The sequence below is a fragment of the Capricornis sumatraensis genome, chromosome 21 (assembly GCF_032405125.1).
Source record: "Capricornis sumatraensis isolate serow.1 chromosome 21, serow.2, whole genome shotgun sequence".
NCBI lineage: Eukaryota > Metazoa > Chordata > Mammalia > Artiodactyla > Bovidae > Capricornis > Capricornis sumatraensis.
In genome coordinates, this window is record NC_091089.1 from 44,293,617 (window position 1) to 44,321,002 (window position 27,386).

Consider the following 27,386-nt stretch of genomic DNA (forward strand, 5'->3'; position numbering starts at 1 on the left):
AGTGTTTAGTAGTGGAAATTGTAATGATGGGAGCTAAAACTATAGGAGGAATTGTAAAGGTGGCAACATTCCTTTTTGTGTATATTTTCTCTCCTTCACCCTCCAATAAATGTAGACTGAAGTGTTTAGTACATAGACATTGCTTAACAAATATTTGTTTAATTGGAGGAAGGGGTAATTGGGCCTTAGGGATTATGCCAGAAGCTTCCATTACCCACAAATCCAGAGTCGCTGAACCTGTAGACTGAGTTTGTCCATTAAGGAGACTGGGTGAGTCTGGGAACACCTGGTCTGGCAACAGCAAGGTCTCCTCTGGTGCTTCAGCATGGAGGGGCCATCTGTGAGCTTGGAGGACATAGCTGGTGAAGGAAATGGAGATACTAACATGATTATCTCCTAACCCCTGTCACGTCTTTAATTTCAAAGTATTTGTAAATCCATCTGCCAGGTGCAAACTGAAAGTCAGTTGAACATCTTTGCACTGTATGAAATAAGGATTATAATAACTGAATTATGTAGTTTCCATAGGGAAGTAAGAAAATAAGATTTGAAGAAGAGAAACATTCTATATGATATGTTAATTCTCCCATTTATTATGCCTATGGACTTTGTAATCCTGGTCTCTTCAGAAAACAATAGCAGTGAAAAGCAGCTTTGGTTAAAAATCTTTCTTTGAGAAAGAAGTGCTGCAATAAATTTTCCCTTGGAAGAAGTTAGGTATTTTATTTGAACTTAACGTGTTTCATTAGAGTAAAGCACGTCTTTTAGAACCGTTTTTTATTTTCACTGATCCTGTTTCATGTGTTCATCAGCTATGTATTGATTTTTCAGCATACTTATTTTCCACATGGTGAATGTACCTGAATTATTGCTTGATCAAAATCCCTCAAGGAATGATTTAAAAATCATCAGTAAAAATCATCCGTAAGTATCATACAAAGATTTTGAAGTTGCTGAAAAAGACTGATGAAAATACCCAAATTTATTGTTTAATTTACATGAGGTCCTTGTCAGATTAAACATCTCTAATCTAAATTCAGAATGTATTAATATTTAATGGAGTATTAATTTGACTGCCCATAGACATTTGTACATGTAAAGCTTGACAGCATTGTTACCCATTTTGTATGTACGTCATCCATGTGACAGATACACTTTAAGTGTTGCAAAGTTAGAGAGTATAACTGGTTGTGGATTTCAGAACTTAAATTTGGAGTAGATAAAGAGGCATTCTGTAGGAAACATTTTAGAGTTTGGCTTATCCCATTAGGTGCTGTGCTTTGTGACAGTGCTGCACAGAGGCACTGTTCTGCAGAGTGTCAGGTCCTCAGGGCACAGAGCTTGTGCCAGAATATATGCCAGTGCACGGCTTCTTTCATCAGAGAGGAGAATGCTCTGACAAGAGGTATCTGTCCGATGAGCTCAGAGTGTGCTTGTGACGTCGCTGATTTCCTCTGATACAAGCCTGTTACTTCATCATTTCATCACAGATTAGTAATAAACAATGTGCAGGGTGGCCCAAGTTCATGAACCTCCTTGAGTAGTCATTTTATGTCATGCACATCAGATATATATGATATTGTTGGAGGAATTCATGTCCTGGTCAGTACAACTGATTTGCATATAAGTGTACAACGCTTAAATCTGCATAATTCTGTGGTTTTCTTCCCCTAACCTCTGCCCTTTTTCCACAATCTTATTCCATATTACCTTCCTGACAGAAATTCTATCTGATAATAGGATTTGCTACAGATATTTGCTTCTTGCTAACCTGCTGAATCTTCCCTGGTGGCCCAGAGATTAAAGCATCAGCCTCCAATGCAGGAGACCTGGGTCCGATCCCTAGGTTGGGAAGATCCCCTGGAGAAGGAAATGGTAACCCACTGCAGTATTCTTGCCTGGAGAATCCCATGGACTGAGAAGCCTGATAGGCTACAGTCCACGGGGTCACAAAGAGTCGGACACGACTGAGCGACTTCATTTACTTACTTAACCTGCTGAAAGCTGAGTCATATTCCAAGAACTAGACCATGCTCCTGAACCAGAATTACAGTACCAGAGAAGTGGGTGACTCTGTCGCATTGTGCCCCTCCCCATGCTTTCTATACTCATTAATTGCCAAAGATTCTGCTGCAGGTTTGCAGACCCTGTTTTATTATGTAAACAAAGTGCCCAGTGGGTAAAGTTGAAAATGCCAGGCATTGTTAAAAATAATTGTTCACCCTTTTCTTACATTACTTTGACTGCCAGTAATCTGGCCATGTTTATTAAGCCACTGCTATAAGCTTTGCTCACTTGCATGCTTCGGATTAAGGAAGGAAATACTCCATCATAAGTAGGCAGTCTGTATTTAGAGTCTACCATGAGACAGATTAAGAAGTTTCTAAAAAGACAGTGATATGTTTACCTCTGGTGTTTGCTGAGTGCATTTCTGTGTTATAAAGTACACAAAATGACCAGTAATTCAAAGCCTTATTTTCTTAATGTTAAAAGATTGTAACTATTCTAAATATATTGTCATATTTGTTAAACTCATATCCTCAGTTTTATATTTCAGGAACTATGAAAATATGACCATTCATGCAGATATGGAATTAAAACAGTTAATAAATCAAGAGATTCAAAAAACAATTACTTAAGTCAAAATAGACCAGAAATTTTTATGAAATGGATTATGTGATGTTAACAATTAAACTGTAAGTAGGAAGAAGACCCACCTGAGGAAGTTTTAAAACAAGCTTCTTTTAACCTTCGAAGCATAAAGACTACAGGTAGAGGTCACATAGAGTAAGCACTGTGCTTGGTGTTCAGCAACTTTTATTCTTCACCCATCTTACTGTGGTATAGGTGCTTACAAGAAATGAAAAGGCATGTGATGTGCAGAGGGCTGAGCATACAGCGTAATAGGCAATAAGATATTCTTTAGTGATTAGTTAAAAGAAATTCTGTCACCATGTTTTGCATACTCTGCTTTTTCTCCTCTGTTTTGTGATATATATGGTACAGTTTATACACAGAGTTCTGATTTTAACTCTTCACACGTTTCTCTAAATATCACCAACTACTTCTACCTGAACCTTAAACAGCCAAAACCTCTATAGTTCTCTTATATGAAAGCCAGTACTTTAAAATCAATACAGGTTTTATCATGCGTTTTATGTAGATTCATTATATCAACCTAACTCTAAAGCTTAAGAGTTTTAAATTCAAGGTTGAATGTCTTTTTAAAATTTTATTTGTCAAATTTTGTTAAGTGGAGAAAAAGGGAAAGAAATTATTGTACCTAAATTACCATATTATAAGCATTTGCTCTTTAGTAGTGTCTATAAAAATTGCATAGTTCTACATTTTTTACTTGCTCATATATCAGAAAAATACATGGGAAATTGTGACTGCAGCTAGTATGTTGTTTGGATGTCTGCAAATGAATATGTCTTTAAATTTTTGTGTTACATAAAATAATAATCTCAATATCTCTCTTTGAAGTTTATCTAAATATAATCAAGAAATTTTAAGTGTATTTGCCCTACATATATAAAATGGCTTATTGCAAATTCAGAATGAATTGATTTTTTGTTAAAAATATATTAGCTTGATGGTTTGTCTTATAAACTGCATTTCTACCAATGCCTAGCAACTTAAAGTGAGTCTGTCACATTATTTTAGTCCTTGAGATATTGCTGACTATTTAAGACTAAAACTCTCTGAAGGGTACATTTGGGCAGAATTCTTAAAAAAGACCTTTAACTTAAAATATTACATATATGTATACAAATAAATGAGTTTAGCCTTAGCTATATCATCCTGTTTTACCTACTCATGGTTTAAAGGACCTCCATGTAATATATATAAAAATATATATATGCATATATATATATACACACACACACACACACACACACGTATTGATGGAATAGCCGAGACTGGGTGATTTTTGTCAGTTTCCTTTAGTGACATCAAATTTTTTGTAGTGATACCAGTCATATTTTCAGAGGGGAACAGTCTTGATTAATTTATACTTTATAGACTTCATTTTTGTGTGACTGATACATTGATAGAAAGGCCATGTATAACTAAGGGAGTGTACAGAGTAGTGGGGTACTTGGTTTTACTTTTTATGTCAGTTTCGCTTTTAGACATAGTGTTTTCACCTATTGATTATACTCTCTTCTCTCCCCAGCTCACCCCTCAATTCTTTGCTGTAACTCCTTTACCTGTACCTGTTACTGTAGAAATACAGTGAAAATATATTCCCATATGGCATACTTACGTCCAAATAAATGTACTAAACATGACTACTTTTTTCCTATACAGTAAAATTAAAATAACTAACCTTTACTTAGGAAAATTGAGGTTTATTTTATTTTAAATTGAGCTTTAGAAATGGAGATTTAGAATAGGCTGTATAAAATTACCCAATATTTTATTTTCCTGTCTCTAGACTGCATTTTACAATCAATTTAGGGATATGGAAGCTATAAAGATATGTTTCCTTTTTCTAATGTTACTTCCTTGACTAGAACGTAAGTTATATTTATGTAATCAGGTTCGGTATACTGGTTGTGGTTAGTAGAGTATTGCGGAGCAAAGCAACAACTCAAATATCCCTCCCAGTGGAGCCCCGGGGGCTCTGAAGTTGAGAGTCAGCTTGTTGCAGGCGCATTCTCAGCAACAGACTGCGGTTAGAGGGACCAAGGAGCACATGCAGGGGACGCCTGCTGTAGAGGTCCTCCATTAAACTGCTGAAGAAACCAGTTTTTCCCTTTATCAGTATGAAAAGAAATCCAGTGAGTTGAGGAAAATCAACTGAAAGACAAGCAAGAAGGGCCAAAATGAACACGCACAACAGTTGATCTGGAGAATGAAAATTACATAGGAAGCAGAAGGGTAAGTTCTCAGTGCGCTTGGAGACGCTGGGATAGTGGTGGGGGCTGTCGATCCAATAACCCTAACAGGCCACCTTGAAAAAGTTGGCCAGGAAAGTCCTTGAAATTCAAAATGTTTTTCATTACTGAAAGTAAGCATTCCATATAGGGTTAAATAATAAACTGGACATCGCTGAAGATCTAATTTGAGATCTAAGAGAAGGGCAACACATAAAACATTGAAAAGTACATTAGGAATATGAGAAAAATGGTTTAAAAAAAAACCGTACCCAGCATATCCAATATTATTTTTAAATAATAATTGTTGGGAAGAAAATAATTTTTTTAGTTGAAGAAGATGTCTCTTAACTGAAGAAAGATATTTATAGATCAGAGGGGAATGTACAAAGCAAAAACAAAAAGCATGAAAAGGGAAAACCCCACATCAAGTTACATCACGACTTCAAGGATGAAGATTGTTTAAAATTTTACAAACTCCCAGAATCAGAGGCACAGAATCAGAGTCAGAGTGACTGATTTCTTGTTCTTAAAAGCTGTTGTGAGAAGATGGGTGCAGCTTCAGGCTCAACGTTGTATGAAAATTATTTTGAACCTAAAATTTCATTCGCAACTAAAGTGCAAGGTTAAAAAAGTCTAAGGGGAAAATGCAAAGATTCAGATTTTGATGAAAAATTCCCAAGTGACAGCAACTAGCAATTGTCATATTTTAGAACAAAGTGTCAGAGATATTTGTGAAGAATTTATCAAGAAAGGAGTAGATTATAGTACACATAGTGTGTGAATTAGATTTTGAGAATTCACCGTGTCATGTAAATATCCCCTTCCGTTCTTTTGTTCTTGTAATTTTTTGTGGTTGAAAAAATCATTTGCCTGGTAATTTTTCTCAAAATCTGGATTTTGCTTATTGCATCTCCATGATTTCAATTTATTTTCCAAATAAGGCCTTGAGATGTACAAGAACAACTTTCAAATGTATTGCATTTTTAATCAATTAAGTTTTATATTTTGTTATTTAGCACTTTTTCACAGATAACAAAATGCTTTAATGAAAAATTTAATGCTTTAATGATTGCTTATTTCTCACTTGTCTCCCTCATTTCCCAGAGAAAATTGTTGAGATGATAAACATAATATTTTTTAAAGGAGCTTTTTTATCAGAAATAATTCAGTAAACTGTTCTAAATACAAATTCAAACCTAGTAACTAAATAAATAGTAAAGACGAAAAAAGTTGGAAACAAATTGAAAACGGTGTCATATCACGATGACCATGGCCATTTTCAGTACAGGGGCTTGAGGATTTGGATTCTTATGTGAAGTTCTCACTATCCTAAGAGAGGTGGAGCAGACATGTTTGCTTTTACTACTGCGCCAGAATTCCAAGACCAGCTTTATCCATAGTCCTGGGTAAAGTAAATAAAAAAGGTTTAGGACTCCTTAGGGAAGAAAAGGGATTTGAACCTAGTCTGCCAGCAGAATGGCATCACAGAGACATAGAGTCATCTCTGGGGTCCCAAACTGGCCAGCTTTAGGAGAGCCATGCAGGGTCCTGATTGGCAGTACTGAGAGCCCGCACACAGAGAAGCGAGCCTGGTGGGCGGGTGCAACTCAGTGGCCAGGGCCAGGCTGCCATCCTCCTCCCGGGATAACTCCACACTGTCATCATGGTATATCGTGATTATATATTAACTCCGTGTAACATGCAGCCCTTAAAAACAGTAACAAAGAAAATGCAACTTAAAAAGAAAATGTCTGCAACTATTGAATGAAAAAAAGCTGTATATGAAATGGGACATGCTGTGTTTGAGCTGCCTTTTGTTACATTAGTTGTTTTCACACCCTGAAGTCTGCCTGAAGTTCCTAATATTCAGTGCTGTTGCTGTGAGAAGTCTGCTCCCCTTTGCCAGGTGCTGACTGGAGAAGGGTACCTGCACCCTTTCAACCGGGTACCAGCCCCCATCTGAGCCATCATCAGGCTGAGTCACTGTTACTCTGCAGAGCTGTGTTCTTTTCATCACATCACACCTCCCGCTGAGCACTTTGTGCCTAGAGAAGCATACTAAATGTTTACTTAAGATTGATTCTAGTGTCGACTTGAGGTGTTAAGGAATACACAAGGGAAAAAATCATTCCCAGTTCCAGTTAAACTTACCTAATGGGAAAGAATATAAATAGAATAGTTATATAGAAAACCATAAAACATCAACTCCTTAAAAACTGCAAGGGGAGAAAAATCCTCAAGAACAAATGGTAAATAAGGTGCCAACAAGGAAAATAACACCTGTCATATAAGTACATATTCTTGTATTTATTTAATTGAGGAGTAGAACAAATACTACTTCCAAAACAGCTGTTCCCTTTTTTGCACCATAAAGTTCTACAGTTTAATGCTTTGTATTGCAGTGTTAAGAACTGGGAATGGAGTTATGCTTACAAGCAACTGTCATTCTAAAAATGTTCTTTTTTTAATTCCACATGTCAATATAACTGTCACTCAGTTGGCACTTAATAGTATTGGAATATTACCACATCTTCTCCACATCTCTCCAGAGCTCTTGTCCAGTGCTCAGAACCTTACAGACACTCTAAAATGGCGTCTGCAACTTGAATTTCCATGTAAACAATATTTGAGAGTTAGATCACTTTTAGGGAAAACTTGATGTATTCAAATAAATTGATTACCTTTATATTGTTATATATTTAGCCAAAAAAGTGAAGTTTGATGTTCTCCTCTTTTGGTTAGAGTCTTCAGTTTTCTTTTAATTTTACAGGCCTGGGTTTTCTTTTCCGTTGGAGGCTCCATGCATACAACATACATTTCAGCTAAGAAAAGATGCCCAACTAGGAAGGAAAAAATCTATGAAAGAACTAAAGAATAAAGTAGCTTTTTTCAAATTATATATCAGTCTATCTGTTACAATCTTGATTTTGTGATTGGTGGATATATTTCTTCTTCTTCTTTTTTTTTTTTTACTGGCGGTAAAGCTGACAGTCATGTTTCTTGTGTAGTTACAACCATTCACCTTTATTCAAGTTCTGTCCTTATGGGAATCATTTGATCATTTATGGTTTTAGTAGTAAAAAGTTCTGAAGCATATAAAACTAATTTTTATTAAACTTTTTAAGTTAGTGATTGTTAATCTTTTCTGCATCAAAGAATTTTACTTAAATATTCTCTGTCCAGGAAAAAAGAAAATGTACATATATATAAAATTTTATAGGAGACTTCCCTTTTGGTCCAGCGATTAAGTCTCCATCCTTCAGGGCACCAGTTTGATCCCTGGTTGGGGAACTAAAATTCCACATGCCACATAGCGTGGCCACAAAATGATTTTTTTTTTTGTTTTTTACATTAGTAGCCAATGTTTCCCTGAATCTAGCCCTTTTGGAGTCTTAATTATATTGTTCATACATTTTAATATTAGTTTATATATATGTATCTATAGTATGTCCAGTGTATTGTGTGCTTTTACAGGTGTCATGAGGTATCATACTGAAGCAGAGTCTCTGAAGCTTTTCCACAAAACTGTAGCAAAGCTCTTACATATTTTTTCATTGTATTATTTACATGTAAATATGAAAATTTTTCAGAATTGAAGTATTTGCTGTATATGCTATGTTTTTTCTCTCAGTATTATTTTCCTGACAGTTGTCTCTTGACTAACAGGAGATTTTCTTTTTCATATTCTAGATTCTGAAGAGGCTCAGTCTGTAAATCCTTCCAGCGTTGATGAAAATATTGACTCTGAGACAGAGAAAGACTCTCTCATCTGTGAAAGTAAACAGATAGTTCCCAGTAAAGCACCTCTTCCATCTGCCCTTGATGAGTATGAGTTCAAAGATGATGATGAAGAAGAAATAAATAAAATGATTGATGACAGGCATATTCTTAGGAAAGAACTGCGAAAAGAGAATGAATCTGAAGTAGAAAAGAGTAGTTTATTTGCAAAACAGGAAAAAGCTTTCTATCCTAAATCATTTAAAAGTAAAAAACAAAAGCCATCTAGGGTTTTGTATTCAAGTTCTGAAAGTTCAGATGAAGAAATTCTTCAGAACAAAAAGTGTTCTGCTCCATGTTCCGTCCCTGAAACATCAAATTCTGATATTCAAACCAAAAAGGAATATGGAGTTTCAAATGAACACAAACAGAAAGGCAAAGTTAAAAGAAAATTAAAGAACCAGAACAAAAATAAAGAGAACCAAGAGCTGAAGCAAGAAAAAGAGGGGAAAGAAAATACCAGAGTAACAAACTTGACAGTTAATACTGCACTAGATTGTTCAGATAAGACCAGAGATGAGGGGAATTTTAGGAAATCTTTTAGCCCGAAAGATGATACTTCATTACATTTATTTCATATTTCCAGTGGTAAATCTCCCAAACATTCTTGTGGACTCAGTGAAAAGCAGTCAACACCACTAAAACAAGAACATTCTAAAACCTGTTTATCACCAGGAAGTTCTGAAATGTCATTACAGCCTGATCTTGTTCGGTATGACAATATAGAATCTGAATTCTTGCCAGAAAGTTCAAGTGTAAAATCTTGTAAGCATAAGGAAAAAAACAAACATCATAAAGATTTCCACTTAGAATTTGGTGAAAAGTCAAATGCCAAAATAAAAGATGATGATCACAGTCCAACATTTGAAAATTCAGATTGCACACTGAAAAAAATGGATAAAGAGGGTAAAACATTAAAAAAACATAAGTTAAAACATAAAGAAAGGGAAAAAGAAAAGCATAAAAAAGAAATTGAAGGTGAAAAGGAAAAATACAAAAGTAGGGATGGTGCTAAAGAGCTGCAACGCAGTGTGGAATTTGATAGAGAGTTTTGGAAAGAGAATTTTTTTAAAAGTGATGAAACTGAAGATCTATTTTTAAGTATGGAACATGAGTCCCTAACATTAGAAAAAAAGTCAAAGTTGGAGAAAAACATAAAAGATGATAAATCAACCAAGGAAAAGCATATCTCCAAAGAGAGAAACTTTAAAGAAGAACGGGAAAAGATTAAAAAGGAAAGTGAGAAATCTTTTAGGGAGGAAAAAATAAAAGATTTAAAAGATGAGAGAGAGAATGTACTTACAGATAAAGAAACAGAATTCAGCTCTTTAGGTGTAAGTGCCACTGAAGACACTGTAGGGTTACATTCAGGGGAAAAAGACATAGAAATTGAAAAGCATATGAAAGAAAGTAAGGAAAAATCTGAAAAACGATTTCAAACTAAAGATAGGGACATTGAGAGGGCTGACAGAAAAAATTCTGAAAAAGAGAAGAAGATAAAACATGAGCATAAGTCAGAGAAAGAAAGATTAGATCCTAGTGACTCTGTCGACAGAATAAAAGAAAAGGACAAGCTATATTCACATCACACAGAAAAATGCCATAGAGAAGGTGAGAAGCTAAAAAACATTACTACCATTAAAAAAAACGATGACAGAGATAAAAGTAGAGAAAAGATGGATAGGAAACATGACAAAGAAAAACCTGAGAAAGAGAGACATCCAGCAGAGAGCAAAGAGAAGCACTTGATGGAAAAAAAAAACAAGCCATCAGATAGTAGTGACTATTCTAAATCAGAAAAAAGCAAAAATAAAGAAAAAGATAGGGAGGTAGATAAAAAGGACAAATCTAGAGACAGTGTAAATATAAGTAATTCCAAACACTTCCAGGAAGAGAGAAAGTCAAGTATAACAGACAGTAATAAAGCACAACATGAAAAAACTTTCTCTCTCAAAGAAAAAACAAAAGATGAACCTTTAAGAACTCCTGATGGAAAAGAGAAAGATAAAAAAGATAAAGATATAGATAGATATAAAGAACGAGACAAACATAAGGATAAAATTCAACTGAATAGTTCACTCAAACTAAAATCTGAAGCAGATAAGCCTAAACCTAAGTCATCACCAGCATCAAAAGATACTCGGCCCAAAGAAAAGAGGCTCGTGAATGACGACTTAATGCAGACCAGCTTTGAAAGGATGCTAAGCCTTAAAGACCTGGAAATAGAGCAGTGGCACAGAAAACACAAGGAAAAGATTAAGCAGAAAGAAAAGGAACGGTTGAGAAATCGCAATTGTTTAGAACTTAAAGTAAAAGATAAAGAAAAAACAAAGCATGCACTAGCTGAGTCCAAAAATAAAGAACTTACTAGATCAAAGAGTTCTGAGTTGACTGATACTTACACTAAGGAGAAACACTGTAAAGATGCTGTAAGTAATAGATCCCAATCTGTGGACACCAAAAATACAATGAGTTTAGGCAAGTCATCCTTTGTTTCAGATAATAGCTTGAACAGGTCTCCTAGATCAGAAAGTGAAAAGCCAGGTCTCAGCTCCAGGTCTGTCTCTATGATTTCAGTGGCTAGCTCAGAAGATTCCTGCCTTACTACAATGACAACCCCAAGGCCTCCAGTTGAATATGACTCAGATTTTATGTTAGAGGGTTCGGATTCTCAAATGTCCTTTTCCCAGTCACCGTTTTTGCCAGTTGCCAAATCTCCTGCCCTTCATGACAGGGAGCTAGATAGCCTGACTGACCTATCAGAGCGGATTAAAGCATCGTATGCTAGCAGGCTTCTGACTTCCCATCTCCGGGCATCTTCTGTCGAAGATGCTAAACTAGTTACAAGTGAAGGGAGATCAGCTGCAGAAGCCCGAAGATGTAGCATGCCCTCTGTCATTTGTGAGCATACAAAGCAGTTCCAAACAATATCAGAAGAGAGCAGTCAAGATGGCTCAGCTGTGCCAAGAGATATTTGTCCTTCTCCCAAATCTGAGGTATCTTCCAACGTGCCTGAAAGAGAACTTTTGAGCGTGTCTAACATACATTCCAGTTTTGCAGCCTCTCCAACTAGATCTATAAACAGCAAATATAATGCTGCTGATACAAATGTCATCAAGGGCACTGCTCCCATGGGCATGCTGATGGGCAGTCCTGTGCACTTAGAGCTCTCTAATCAGGTTGGTGTGATCCAAAGTAAGTCATGGGAGATGGAGTCGTTAAACACCGGAGATTTTAGCTGCCCAAATTCTGCTGCGCCTGATCAAGATTCTTCTGTTCAGGGTTTTTGTAATCCTGAAAACAAAGTATTGAGAGAACAGAATATTGATTTTGTGTCCGTGCACCAGACTGAATTGCCAGGAAACACTTGTGCTCAGGATCCAGCATCCTTTCTCCCTTCCCAGCAACCTTGCTCTTCTCACAGCCAATCACTTTCAGATGCTGAATCTATTTCCAGACATACTTCTTTGTCCTATGTCACCACTCAAGAACCAGGTATTCTACAGCAGAAAAATGCAATTCAAATGATCAGTTCTGTTTTGGATACTGATACTGAACCTACAAAAGATACGGAAAATACTTTTGTCCTAACAGACGTTCAGAAGACAGATGCCTTTGTCCCAGTGTACTCTGAAAGCACTGTTGAAGAAGCAGCACCAAATTTTGAGAAAGCTAGTGCTTTGCCAGTATTGACATCAGAAAAGGGCTTTAATGGAAGTGACGGGTCTTCCCAGCCAAATCCTCATTACGCATTTAGCAAGCTAATGTTTAAGTCTTCCAGTGGCCATGAGGCTGAAAAAAGCACTTCTGATACTCAGGATGCTTCACATGAAAAAGAAAACAAACTGGAGAGTTTGGTTTTGACTCATTTAAATGATAAGTGTGATTCTGATTTATGTGAAATGAATGCAGGAGTGCCAAAAGGAAACCTGAGTGAACCAGATAATCCAAAACATTGTCCTGAAAGTGAGAAGTGTTTGCTTTCCATCGAGGATGAGGAGTCACAACAGAGTACTTTATCGAGCCTGGAGAACCATCCACAGCCATTGGCTCCACCAGAAATGCATAAATACGGACACTTAGTTAAAGTAGAACTAGAGGAAAGTGCTGAAGATGATAAACCTGAAAACCAGATCCCTCAAAGGATGACCAGAAACAAAGGAAACACAGGAGCCAGTCAAAGCAAGCAGCTTCTGGCCAGCTGTGCACTGTTGCCAGACAAAGACAGTGAGTCTGCGTCCCCTCGAGGAAGAATAAGATTAACTGAGGAGGACGACCCTCAGATTCACCACCCGCGGAAAAGAAAAGTGTCTCGGGTGCCTCAGCCAGTGCAAGTGAGTCCGTCTCTGCTGCAAGCAAAAGAGAAAACCCAGCAGTCCCTGGCTGCCATTGTGGACTCACTGAAGCTTGATGAGATTCAGCCATACAGCTCAGAGCGCGCAAATCCCTATTTTGAATACTTGCACATAAGAAAAAAGATTGAAGAGAAGCGCAAGTTGTTATGTAGTGTGATCCCTCAGGCACCTCAGTATTACGATGAATATGTGACGTTTAATGGGTCATATCTCCTGGACGGAAACCCCTTAAGCAAGATCTGCATACCCACAGTAAGTAGCCCCTCTTGATACACTGAGAACCCCATTGGTAGGAATGTGATGAAGGTCACATGTAGTCTTCAGTTTTCTAGTAACCGCATTTTAATGGGAGACTTCCCTGATAGCTCAGTTGGTAAAGAATCCACCTGCAATGCAGGAGACCCCAGTTTGATTCCTGGGTCGGGAAGATCCGCTAGAGAAGGGATAGGTTACCCACTCCAGTATTCTTGGGCTTCCCTGGTGGCTCAGCTGTTAAAGAATCTGCCTGCAATGCGGGAGACCAGGGTTCAGTCCCTGGGTTGGGAAGATCCCCTGGAGAAGGGAAGGGCTATCCACTCCAGTATTTTGGCCTGGAGAATTCCATGGACTGTATAGTCCATGGGGTTGCAAAGAGTAGAAGACGACTGAGTGATTTTACTTTTGAAGTTTTAGAGAGTAAAAGGAGATGGGTGAAATTAATATTTCACCCAATATATCCACAATTCTATGTCAAAATATAATCAGTATAGAAGAGCTTTCGAGATAGTCTACATAGGTAAATATTTGGTGCTGAGTATTTGAAACCAGGCTGGCTTGCAGTATGTCTCAGTTCAGACCAGCCATGCATCAGTCAGTGCTCAGGAGTCGTGTGTGGTCTGTGCTGCCTTACTGAACAGCACTGGTCCTCGATATTGTGTTCTTTACCCGCTGCTTCTTTCAACCGTAAGGAGTTAATGCTTTTATTTCTCTGAAGGGTAACTCCTTTCCTTGTCCTTTTGATTCCATTCCCTCCAGCCTTCTTTGGAACCTTCCTCTATGAGAACACTTCTTGCTACTATATTTTTATAGTTTCTCTTTTCACTGGCCGTTACCCATCAACTGAACATATTTGGGTCTCCTTCGTCCTACGGAGAAAAAAGTTATCCCTTGCTTGTGGCACTTGGTCATGCCTAGTGAGTGATCTCACACCATACCTTAGAGAGTAATCTGTGTCCAGTGTCCCCTCTGTGTTACTTCCTGTTCACACTCTCACTGTGTGTGCACTGGCAGAGATCCCCCATGAGCTCCGAATTGACTCATTGCTTGACCTTTCCCTTTTTCTTTCTGCTTGCTCTCTGTCACATTCGACTTCATAACCATCTGGTTCTTCATAAACTCCTCCCCTCCCTGGTTTTTCATGATGGTGTGCTCTTCTGGTTCTCTTATCTCACTAATCTTTTTCTGTCTTCTTATGACTGTTGTGAGTGAGTGAGTGAAGTTGCTCAGTCGTGTCTGACTCTCTGCGACCCTGTGGACTGTAGCCCACCAGGCTCCTCAGTCCATGGGATTCTCCAGGCAAGAATACTCTTGTACTAACCCCTTAAACATCAAGGTTCTCTAGGAGTTAATTCTTCAGTCAGTGAGGTCCTGTCTCTTTCTGTGGTTTCAGCAGCGTTAGTCCCAAATGTCCTGTCGAGCCACGTCATCTCTAGAATCAGATGGCACGCGCCTCCTGGGCAGTCAGTTAAATGACCTCAGGCACATGTCCCAGGCTTGGTTCCCCAGTATGCTGACCCTGAGGGTTTTCCAGGAGCGTCATAGGTGGGAGTTGTCAGGAGCTGTGCCTGCATGTGTGAAGGAAGTGGAATTGAGAGGCAGGTGCCCTGAGGTGAGTGCAGTGACTGCCTGCACCTGTGGGAGCCTCTGGTGGGGAGCCTGCCCTGGCCTGGGGGAGGTGATTGTTATCTTGAGCTGCTGCGGTGCTTTGGCCACCCAATTCTCTGTTTCCAGAAGGCAGGTCTTAACGGCACCCACTCCAACCTCAGACTTCGAAACAGGACCCTCCCACCCACTCCCTGACAAACACGTTATGTATTGGTGATGACACCACAGTAGAAACCCATCAGTTAACCTGGTTCTATCCCTAAGATCTGAGGACTTGATGTTCTCTGCTGCCTGTCCCAGGGCCCTCATCAGTATCTCTCACTTCAGCATTGCAGCAACTTTTCCACTTCTTTCTCCTAGTTTCTTTCTTTTGGCACTTTCCTTTTGTTATTAAATTTCTGTCGCTTTAAAAACAATAAAAAGCTGTTTCCCTATTGAAGTATCTCAGCTGTGATTAGCTGGCTCCCCATTGGCCACACATAAAAACCCACATCTGAGCACAGCAGCCTGACCCGTCTCCCCACTCCTGCTTCATCATCTCACCACTTGTCCGAGTCACTCAGCCTTTCAGTCACACTGAGCCCCTTCTCCTGTGGAGTCTCTGCTCGCTGCCTGGGTGCTTTGGCCGTGCTGTTCGCTCTACATGGAATGCTGTCTTCGTCAGGGCCATTTTTCTCTCTTCCGTCGTCGTGTGAGCTGTGATGTCACTCTGGGCAGGATCTTGTCGGAACAGAATTGCTTGTATCTTCCTCAAACCTACCCAGGATGTTACAGTTAACTGTTTACAGGCCTGCCCCTCCCTTTGAGCTGTAATCTTACAAAGGGCTGGGACACTGCAGGTCTCTTGGAGAATGATGCCTACCTCTGTCTTCAACCCTGAATACACTATTGACTTCCGTAACTGTGTTCTACCTGCTTCTGGATGTTTTCTGAATGTCCCACAACATAGGACAAGATGAGGAAAAAGCAGAGGGAAAGTATCCTCAAAAAGCCTCCACATACTCCTTCTCTACAGATGGATGTATTTTGAGAATTCCCAGATTTGTATATTCTGCACAAACCTCTCTCCTTGGCATCTTTTATACTAGCTGGTCTACTCAACATTTCAGCACTGAACTTGCCCCTAACTTGCTTCTCTCTCCTCGGGTCCCCTCTTGTGGTCTCTGTTAGCAGCCATCCAGTCCTAGTGCTGAAAGACCTGTGAGTCCTCAGCTGCTCCCTCTTTTTTATCCTCAGTCACCCATATTTTTAGACCCCATCCCTTTCTCTGCCTCCCCCTCTCACCCCAGTGCACCAGTGACCTGTTTTCCTCATTCCTTGCTTATAGTCGTGTCCCCCAATAGCTGTTCTCCAGTACAGCTGTGAGCTGTCAAGACCTTTCCCTGGTTCCCTATTACATATAAAATTTGCCCCAATGTGTTACACATAATATGTGTTCCACAACGTGATACTTAAATACCTTCTTCAGTGGAGAAAGAGGGTTATTTTTCATGACTAAATAAGTTTGGGAAACATCATTTAATCAAAAAATAGATTTCTTCACTGTAGGATTTCTAAAACTATTAAAATTTAGTTTGTTAATTATGAGATATGTAAATAAGTATATTTATGTGTGTGTGTATCCATACAGTGTTTCCCAACCTCACTTGTTCTCGGACCATTTCCTGTAAACCATGTTTGTGGACCCAGCGTCCTGTGAGTCATGCCTGGAGAAGCAGTGTGTACAGGGTAGACTACAGCCTGTAGTACTGGGCCCTGCTGCTCTCTCCATGCTGCCCTCTCTGCTCTCACTCTTGATGCTCCAGGAACTCAGGCCTGCCTGTAGGTGCCTCCTGACACCAGACTGCTTGTCTCAGGCAGGTGATCGTACTGTTCTCTCCTATGCGAATTAGCTCCCTCCCTTCTGTCTCTTTTCCCCCACAACTAACTTCTCTGAACTCTTTATTCCGGCTCTTCCTTTAAGGTGGAGCTCGGGCATGACCCTCTCAGAGAAGCCTTCTCTGACACTCCAGTCTCAAAGGAGGAGGTGTTTTCTCTGTGCTACTTGAAGGATCACCTGTGTGGCTTTTCAAAACTGAAGTAATAGCACCAAACTGTACTCTTGCCTCTTACTAAATTTAAAGAAGTTTTAAGACACAAATGTATAATTAGAGACCTGAAAAATGATCAGCCCCAATAAGGTGTTTTATAGAATAGTCTGCATTGACTCAACTGATTGAATCCTAATGGTGTTACACTGTTTACTGTTTATGAACAGAGTCTTGACTAGGTCCAGTTTTGCATCTTTGGCAAGTGTTTCAGGTATGGTAGGCACTACACTGTCCCTGCAGCCGTGTGTCAGTATCTCCTTGTGCCACTGCCAGAAGAGTCCCCCACGGTTATTGCTTTGTGCAAGGATGTTCTGAGAAACCTTTGTTTCTTCACTCTAGTATGTTGACAGTTATTAAAAGCTGGGAGCAGAGGGAGAATATGCAGGGATCACAGACAGTTGCTGCCATACTTGGGTGTCTCTGTATTAATGCTCAAGAGTGTGCTTGAGACTAAGTCAGCTTTCTTAAGCTCCAGCATCTGTCAAAAAGCACAGTTCATGATAAGGATCAAATCAGAGGTCAACTAACCATAAGCTCTTTGGAGATTGGATAGACAAAGTGAGGTATCACATTTGTAATGAAGTTTGAAAACCACAGCTCTATTAGAAGACAGTTTCATCTATTTTTAAAAAAGTTTATTCACTAAATATAAGACTGCAGTTTTGTGTTTGGATTTTATCATGTCTACAGAGAGACTTTACTTACTGTACACTCAGACTGCCGTCATCTTTAGGACTGTTTGTGTGGTGGATTTGTGTGTTTGTTATTCCTTCCTCCCTGTCTGTGAACTGTCACATACTGACGCTCTAAAACGTGTCTCTGCGGCAAACAACTCCCTCCATCCTGATTTGCTCTTTGGGATTTGCTGTGGCCTCAGAGGTAAAGTGTGTACGTTTTGCTTTCTTTCAGAGCATTTCAAATATGTGATGTTTTGCTTTCTTTCAAAGAGTTGAAATTGAAAAGTAACAACCAGTTGTGAAATTGTTACTTACTGTGTTATTTAATTCAAAGAACGTAAGAATTCATGTTTTCATTATGTTCTGCACTAAAAAGGTTTAAGTTTATAGAAATAGCTGATTATTGTAAATGAAATCTAATTAATCTAATCTAATTTTCAACTTTTTTTTTTTCAATTAGATTACACCCCCACCTTCACTGTCAGATCCACTTAAAGAGCTTTTTCGACAACAGGAAGTTGTCAGGATGAAACTACGTTTGCAGCACAGTATTGAAAGGGTAAGAAATGTTTAAATTCACTTATGCAAAAAATAACAGTTTTAACAGATTATGATGGCCTACAGTTTTTTATTAGTGAATCTTCCTTATTTAGAACCATTTTGGGAAATGGCTTGATTTTATTTTTGTTCTTCTACAATAAGATGGAGAATTTTTAAGCCTATTTTTGGACAGCCATTCCTGTATTACAATTTATGTTCAGTATTTATTTGATAAACAGAAACCTCTTAAAATTTCTCAGTGTCATTTGCTGGATCTGCAGGCCAGTAGCAGTGAATTCCCGTATAGACAGATGGGTTTCCCAGTTCTGAGATTGTTGCTTGGTACCAGCTGCCATGGTGCAGAATCATACTGAGGCTGTGCTCCTTGGTCTTTTCGGTCTGCTTTAGTATTCCAGTTTCTGGTGGTTAGTTTTGGCATGAAATGACAAGAGAACAAACCTATCTATTTATAGAAATCATCAAAGTAACTGGGATTGATAAAAATAATAAATTACCTTCTATATCTCTTCTGGGACAGTCAGGAACTTTCTGAAAATGTGATATAAGTTATGACCTTTCTTTACAGACATACACATAGATTCTTATACAAGCAAAACCTTGTATGTAATTTCTTCATTCATGATTGATTCTCTAGGGTAGAGGTTCTTAACCTTTTTTGTGCCATGGATTCCAATATAAAACCTTTGCTCAAAATGATGTTTGTAAATGAATGAAATAAATTTATAGTATTAAAAATAGAAAAGCAAATAAAGATGCACTCAAACAACTTACAACACTGCATGACCCACATCAGTGAACAGTTCGTTAGCAGAAAGAAGTCAGCGTGTATAACCCACATCAGTAGCTGTTTCAGCCACAAGCTTGTGGTATATTTCATCTGTGCATGTAGCCACGTTACAAATGCCTTGCTGTTACAGAAGAGAAGCAGCCACCATGCCACCACGATGGAGTACCACTTCAGAACACTTAGAATGCATATAATAAAAAGACAGATAATAACAAATGTTGGCAAGGGTTTGAAAAACTGGAATCTTCCACCTTGCTGGCAAGAACATAAAATGACACAACTGGTGTTGAAATCAATTCAGTTCATTCACTCAGTCATGTCCAGCTCTTTGTGACCCCATGGACTACAGCACACCAGGCCTCCCTGTCCATCACCAACTCCCGGAGTTTGCTGTTGAATACATTTTGGCAATTTGTCAACAAATTAAACATAAACCTACCATATGACCCAGCAATCCCACTCGTAGTTATTTACCCAAGAAAAATAAAAATACACATTCAAACAAAGAACTGAGCATGAATGTTCATAGCAGCCTTATTCACTGTGTCCCAAAGGAGCCATCAACTGATGAATAGGTAAATAAAATGTAAAAATGAATGGAAGTGATGTGTGCTACAACACAGATGAACCTTGAAAACGTGACATGAAAGAAGCCAGTCACAAAAGACCACACACTGTTTGATGTCACCTGTATGAAATGTTCATAAGTAAATTCATAGAAACCAGAAGTAGAGTTGAGGTTGTCAGGGGCAGAAGGGGAATGCAGAGTGACTGCTGGTGGGCCTGGGGTATTTCTTCCTGGGGTGACAAAAATGTCCTGGAGTTAAGTGGTGACAATTGAACATCTTGGTAAATACAGTGAGCCCGCCATATCCACAGGTTCCATATTCATGGAGTCAACCAACTAGGGATCAAAATACTCAAGGAAAAAAATTCCAGAAAGTTCTAATAAGCAAAACTTGATTTTGCCACATATTGGCAAATTTACCTAGCATTTACATTGTCTTAGGTATTGTAAGTAATCTAAAGATGATTTAAAGTATATGGGAGTATGTGTGTAGGTTATATGCAAATATGATGCCATTTTGTATAAGGGACTTGCACATCCATGAATTTTGGTATCCACAAGGATCCTGGAACCCATCCCCCACAGATACCAGCAGATGACTGTATGTTATTAATGAAAGCCATCATCGTACACTTTCAGAAGATCATTTTTAAAAAGAGACTGCCAATTTTGGAAAGAAAATTTACTTTTTCTCAGAGTATTCTTTGAGAATTTAGAATTCTCAGAGTTCTCAAATTTCTCAGCCTTACTATGAAGGAAAAACGTCTCTGAGATTCAAGTTCTTTTAACATTTTAAGTGATTTTTTTTCTTTTAAAACAAGTGGTTGAAGAGTTTTTGTTTTTGTTTTTTAATTCTTTGTTCAACTAGGAAAAACTCATTGTATCCAATGAACAGGAGGTTCTTCGGGTTCATTACAGAGCTGCAAGGACACTGGCAAATCAGACACTGCCATTCAGTGCATGCACAGTTCTCCTGGACGCAGAAGTGTACAGCGTGCCCCTGGATGCCCAGGTAAGGTCTCCCTGCTGCCTCAGTGCCCCTAGGACAGCAGCGCCTCTGGTAGTTGGTATCCTCAGGACAAACTTGAGTTCAACAGTCAGTAAAGCACAAAGGCGAAAATGAGTAAAGCACTTCCAGATCACCTGGCCCTCTGAACATCAGGTTTATATCATTAAATCAAGACAATTACAGAACAGATACGTGTGTGTTTGAGATAGCCTCATTTTATAGATAACTTGTAAGTTGTTTCTGTCATGGATTTTATACCCCGATCCTGATCTTCGAGCAACTGGGAAGCTTAAAGCTAGAAGCTAAAAAAAATTGGCAGGTGGAACCCAGGTTGAGTCAGTGCTGAGAGAAGACCAGGCTTTATTTGGATCTTGGGGGGTGTTGGGATAAATTAAAAGAACTATGGGAAACTGTACCTATAGTTTGAAAACATGTACTGCCACATATAAATTTCAGGAATCCAGAACCAGACATCAGTCATCAGAATTTTTTTGTAGTTCATAAACCAGAATGAAATTCACCTGTCATAAGAGAATATAAAAGTATCAACACAAGACAGTGAAGGATCATCACCAAAAAAGACTAGGAAATGCTGGGGTTTTTTAAAAAGTTAATTATTTATTTGGCCGTGCTGGGTCTTCATTGCTACGTACAGGCTTTCTCTAGTGCAGAAAGTAAGGGCTACTGTCTAGTTGCAGTGCACAGGCTTCTCATGGTGGGAGCTTCTCTTGTAGAAGAGCATGGGCTCTAGGCAAACAGGCTTCAATAATTGCAGCTCGAGGGCTAAGTTGCTCTGCAGCCTGTGAGATCTTCCTGGACCAGGGATCAAACCCATGTACCTTGGATTGGCAGGCAGATACCTTATCCACTGTACCACCAGGGAAGTCCCGGGAAATGCTGTTTTAAATCAGGCCAACCATAGAAACACAAAGGATACACAGTATATTACAGAGAAAATTACTTAGTTCTTTCTGGGCTTTCTTTTTCTCGTCTGTTTAAAAAGAAAAAAAGGAGTCCCAGACGGGTCATAAAGAGAATTTCTGAAAAGAAGTGAATTTTCCTAGTAAACCCAGAATGATCAGAGACTAAAAAGGATCACGCCACAGTCAACGGAAGAACGTAGTCATCATCTTGAGAACGACTGTGGGCCTGTTGCCTGTCCTTGTACGGCTGGCCTTATAGTTGATAGACAGTCTCTCTCAACTGAGGAGCAGGCTTGTCCAGGTGAACAGAGCTGCAGAGGGTCTAAGGAACAAGTCCACTTGGCTTAGGTAGGCTATTCTCTTTTCAGACCTCTTCATTTTCCAGATAAACTTGTAATATTAAAAAGCATTGAATGATAAATTTTAAAATGGTCAATACATCTTTCCTGAAGACCAGGGCAAAAGTGGTCACAGGTCAGAATGTGGGCAGTGTGGTAGTGGGACTGTCTGAGGCCTGGTTACCCCTGTAGCGGTGCTGGTGGTCAGGTTGGGTGGGGCAGTTATGGAGGCAGCTGCCTGGTGGGCCCAGTGCTGCCTGCTGCCTGGTGGGCCCAGTGCTGCCTGTTGCCTGGGCATTAGAATGAGGCCTTCACAAGTCAGTTCTCAAACAATACGTAAAGAGATGCTCTTAACCCCATTTACAGAATAGAAAATTGAAGGAGTATGTAATCAATTTGAGATTACACAATAGGATACAACGCTGACCTTTGAATATTGCCTATCTTAAAGAAATACCAAAACTGGTAAGAGTCGGTATAGTATTTCCGTATAAACTCTCCAAAGAATAGGTCCTAAAAAAAGGAATCAGTCCTGGGAGAAGCACCAGCCCCAGAGCCCTGTCTGCGACCATGGTGTTGTTTCCTCCCAACGTGTGGTTAAGTGACAGTGTTAGTAGCTCAGTTGCATCCAACTCTTTGCGACCCCATGGACTGCAGCACTCCAGACTCCTCTGGCCATTCTTCCCAAGCAAGAATACTGGAGTGGGCTGACATTACCTTCTCCAGCGATATTCCCCACTCAGGGATCAAACCCGAGTCTCCTGAGTTGCAGGCAGATTGTTTACCAGGTCTGAGCCAACTGTCACGTTAAAATGAGTTTCATGATCAGTTATATGTTAAGAAGGTCACAGGCATTTAATACATCATATGACATGCCTTTTTGAGACGTTTTGACTCACATAGCAGTAGGGTTCTCTTTAATTACTTACTAAACTCAACATCCTAATAATTCTAATAACTAATCAGCTCAGTATGGGAATATTTTATCAGCCTGTTTAAATACTCAGTTAGATATTATCTTTTTTGAAATATACTTTCATCATTCCTTTAAAAGTAAAATATACTATAAAAAGATACAGTGGCATATAGATTTTTTAAAGTAGATTATTTTATTTTGTAATATCCAATTATTTTTACTGTTTCAGTCTGATGACAGTAAAACTTCTGTGAGGGATCGCTTTAATGCAAGACAGTTCATGTCATGGTTACAAGATGTGGATGATAAATTTGACAAATTAAAGGTATGTATGTTTAGAAGTTCACTTTAACTGGATGCTTCCCCTTCATCAACAGAAACTATTGCTGTGTGATAGAGGAGTGGTTAGGAAACGAAAGATGGTAAGCTGTGAATCCTCATGCTGTTCTCACTTTGGAAGATAAATGAAGAAAAGGACCCCCACCCCGCATTTTTTGAGTCCAATTTAGTATCAAAGGTGCAGCTGCCACAGAAAAAGCTGTTTCTAAAGGGGGTCTTCATGCTTGTTATCCTTTGTACAAGAGGAGGGGAAGAACAGAGAGAGAAGAAATGTTATTTTGCCAGTAGTCTGTAAAGAAAATTATTTGGCTTGAATTATTTTTAAAAATCACTCTTCCTTAGATTTTCATAATTCTTCTGACAATTTGAAATTTTATTGCTTGAAAGAACAGTTTCAAATTGAAGTCTGTTAGATGAGTATAAAGTCACAGGCCCAGAAAGGTTTGGTGTATGGATACAGATATAAGACAGGGTAAACCAGAAATGGACGTAACTCAGAAACTTCACATACCCTAGTATATCCATCTTGCTCCCTAAAGAAACAATGCATGAGATTAATTTTTTTAAACAAAGCAGTTTCTAATAAATAATCAATTCTTCTCTTCTCTTAAATAGACCTGTCTTTTAATGAGGCAACAGCATGAAGCTGCAGCTTTAAATGCCGTCCAGAGGTTAGAATGGCAGCTCAAACTCCAGGAACTTGATCCTGCCACCTATAAATCTATCAGCATCTATGAAATTCAGGAGTTTTACGTTCCCCTGGTTGATGTTAACGATGACTTTGAATTGACTCCTATATAGCAGCCGTTACTTCCTGATGGTGTCTTAAACAAATGAGGCTCAAGAGTTACGCTGTGGAATGCTGCCTTTTGACAAAAATACGATATTATGCCTTCACAATTGTTAGTAAAGTTCAACTAAAGTTGGTGATGTAGTAAACACTGTCATTTTATTAAAAATGAAAAGAATTATTTTGGATCTTATATCCAAGCAGTTTCTAACTGAAAACTACTATTTATATTGGTGGAAGATGACTCACATTGGAGCCCGTTGGCAGATGTCATAGTTGAGTAGGGAGCAGAGGGGCTGCTAATGGCGCTGGAAGCTGTTAGCGCTCTGTGTACAAGGTGACTGCGGGTGTTCAGGTTCTGTCACAGTCTGCTAAGATAGATCAACAAACTAAAAGGCGCAGTTTCTAATGTGGAAGGAAAACTTGGCACAAAATTTCTTCAGTTTATTTTATCTAAGTTAATTGTATAGCTTTCTTTTCGAAAGTTTTAATATTGTCTTCCTTTTTAATAACTTATTTTATACATATTGTGCAGATGTAAATCTTGTAATTAATGGTCAAAATGTATACAAAGGGATTGGTAGTCAAAACATACACAAAGAGATAATTGTAAAACTGTTTTGTCTAATGTTTTATTGGACCAAAGTTGTAGTTTGTATGGTATGGAGTGTAGTGATAGTGTGTTGAGGTAGCAGGACCTTTAAATAAGGCATGCGTGTCTGCGTTAGCTTGTTACCATCACAGAATTGTAGAGACTGTGACTTAGCTGCATGCTTCCTATAATTTAACCCTCTCCACAGTGATGCCTGGCGGTAGTGTAAGGTGTTTCATACCAGTCTCCCAGGGTAGGACCTTTGGCTTACTATGTTGGACATTTTATTTAGAATTAGTCATGCAAAGAAACAGCTCTTTCTTCATCTCACGATAGAGTCTATTCTCCCTCCCCCCAAAAAATGCCTTTGAATGAAAATTCTGAAATTGTAAATGTCTATTTTAATACTCAAGTATGAAAGAATCTGTGAATATATGTAAATATGTTTAATAAATTTTATTGGTCATGTTAAATCATTGTAAAACTTTTTTACATTGCTCAAATATAATGTTTTAAGCTTAATAACCTTTGCACTTTTAAATAAAAACTGAGTACTCAAGAAAGAAATACTTGGTAGTCACAATAAGTAAAAGCAATGGGCATATTCCTATTGACCTCTGCAATGTTTATGAAAAATTAATATGTTGTATTTTTTCCTTGTATCAAGATGCAAAACATATACTTTTCAGAATTTTATAATTAAAGTAAGATTTGGTATGCTGTTTTTTAGTAAAATAATTAGCAATATACATAGAAAAAGTCCAGTTTCTCCTATAACATGATATCAATTAAATGTTCAGGAATATTTCAGATTTGAAACCTGCTGCTAAACTTATTAAACATTTTTGGAAAGAAAATTAGGTTATATGTAAAATGGATCATAAGTATATGAAATAAAATTTACAGAACTTTCCATAATACCTTCTTAAATTATAAAATAATACTGGATGTTTTTTATTCCAGTAGAAGTAAAGAATATATAAGGAATAAAGTGATTTAAATTCAGCTAGCAAGTTGGAAGTCCCAGCTAATGGGAAAGAATGTAAAATTGAAGTTTTTGAGTGCAAAGGTATATATTAAGCTTAGGGGTTTTGAATTTTTACTTCAGTTTATATTTTAATTCATACTGTACTTGGCATGCGCAATAAAGCAGCACATGTGAAAAATACACAGTGCAAGGACTTTATTATAAAGATTGGATGTAGTAGTCTTTAGAAATTTAGATGAAAGATTTTGGCCTTTTTTATTGGATAAATGAGGCCAAGAAAGGCAGGGTAGATTTTAAAGCACTGGTTTTGTTGAAGTTAAGTTTATTAAGGCTGGGAACATTAAAAGCTAATTTATAAAAGCAATACTTTTTAATATGAAAAAATTAATGCAAATTTTGTTTATACTTTTGCCTAAAAGTGAAAAAACCAGATTACTGAGCATTGAAGTCACAGAAAATAAAAGAAGGGGAAGTTCATACAGCATTTTGTTCTGATGGTTCAACCAGAGATGGGGGACGGGGGAAAAAAAAAATCACTGTTTGGCCAAACAGAACAAGCTGCAGAAGAGAAAAACCAAACAAGCAGAAATCTGGCGTTTTTTAGTCACCCCAGCGTCTTAGTACTAACCACAGTTCTCTCCCTCTTCAACGGTACCTCAAGTTGCTGGAGCCTGTCTGCCATGATTCTGCTTCTGCAGATTTCCTCTGTAAAGTGACTCGAAGCCAATTGGAATAGCTTAGAAAAAAAAAGTGAATGCCTTGTCCGGAGGAATTTATACTTAAGTAAGTAGTTAAGGGCTCTTGATATTAAAGATATTCTGAAGCTCTGAAATGCTAGAAAAAAACTTGGAATGAAGTCTATGCCTAAAATGATATAAGATTATGAAAGAAATAAAAGGATGGTTAGTTTAATCAGTGATTTTTTTTTAACTGTTCAAATATCATGAACAAGATACTAAATTGTACCTAAGGATTTGTATTTCTTTAAATCTTGTTCTAAATCATATCTGTTTAATAAATGACTAGTTGATATTTGTGCATGTTATTTAATAAAGAGTTATATTTTTATAGAAAAAATAGGAGTGAAATGTGTGATAAGTGATTTATTTTTAATTTTTTATTTTCTACTCCCACATGACTCCAACACCAGTGTTTACTTGAGCAGGTGGCAAAATGGTAAAATGCTCATTGGGGGGAAACAACCTTTTTCTAAGACAAAAATTAGCCTTGTCTCCTCAGTAATGAGGTCTCAAAAAGTTAACAATATTTTTTATTCTATCTCTGACACAGAAAAGCCCAAAATTTTATGTAGGAGAAATTGACTTTTTAAAATTCATGAGGTAGTCTTGTCTTCTTGTATTTTTGAAAAAAAGCATTTTCACAACTTCTTAAAAAATCCTTTTCAAACCTTAAAATTTAAATAATTCCCAATTAATCAGATGGCTAAAAAGGTTAGAGTTTAAGCATTAGCATTTAAACAGTGAAAAGTACTGGAGAAGGCAATGGCATCCCACTCCAGTACTCTTGCCTGGAAAATCCCATGGATGGAGGAGCCTGGCAGGCTGCAGTCCATGGGGTCACTAAGAGTCATACACGACTGAGCGACTTCACTTTCACTTTTCACTTTCATGCACTGGAGAAGGCAGTGGCACCCCACTCCAGTATATTCTTGCCTGGAGAATCCCAGGAATGGGGGAGCCTGGCGGGCTGCCGTCTACGGGGTCGCACAGAGTCGAACACGACTGAAGTGACACAGCAGCAGCAGTAGCAGTGAAAAGTACATTTGGAGAGACTGACTTGTCAGTCTTCAATTTTAGCAATTTTGATGGATATGGTAGTGGTATTTTCCTGTGCTTTTAATTTGCATTTCGCTCATGAGTGGGGAGTTTGAACACTGCTAATATGTTTAATGTACCATGTGTACATT

At 38.3% G+C, this 27,386-nt stretch overlaps 1 protein-coding gene across 2 annotated transcripts in view; it reads left to right on the plus strand.

The window, feature by feature from the left end:
* The window catches only part of ANKRD12 (ankyrin repeat domain 12), a 63,254-nt gene extending 36,797 nt beyond the window's left edge, over nt 1-26,457 (plus strand). For both annotated transcript variants that reach the window (XM_068993563.1, XM_068993564.1), the window contains 5 exons: nt 8,577-13,270; nt 18,109-18,207; nt 20,433-20,576; nt 22,980-23,075; nt 23,705-26,457. In XM_068993563.1, coding sequence (XP_068849664.1) covers nt 8,577-13,270; nt 18,109-18,207; nt 20,433-20,576; nt 22,980-23,075; nt 23,705-23,890 — 5,219 coding nt within the window. In that variant the 3' untranslated portion in view covers nt 23,891-26,457. The remainder of the gene's footprint in view (nt 1-8,576; nt 13,271-18,108; nt 18,208-20,432; nt 20,577-22,979; nt 23,076-23,704) is intronic.
* The last annotated feature ends 929 nt before the right edge of the window (nt 26,458-27,386 follow it).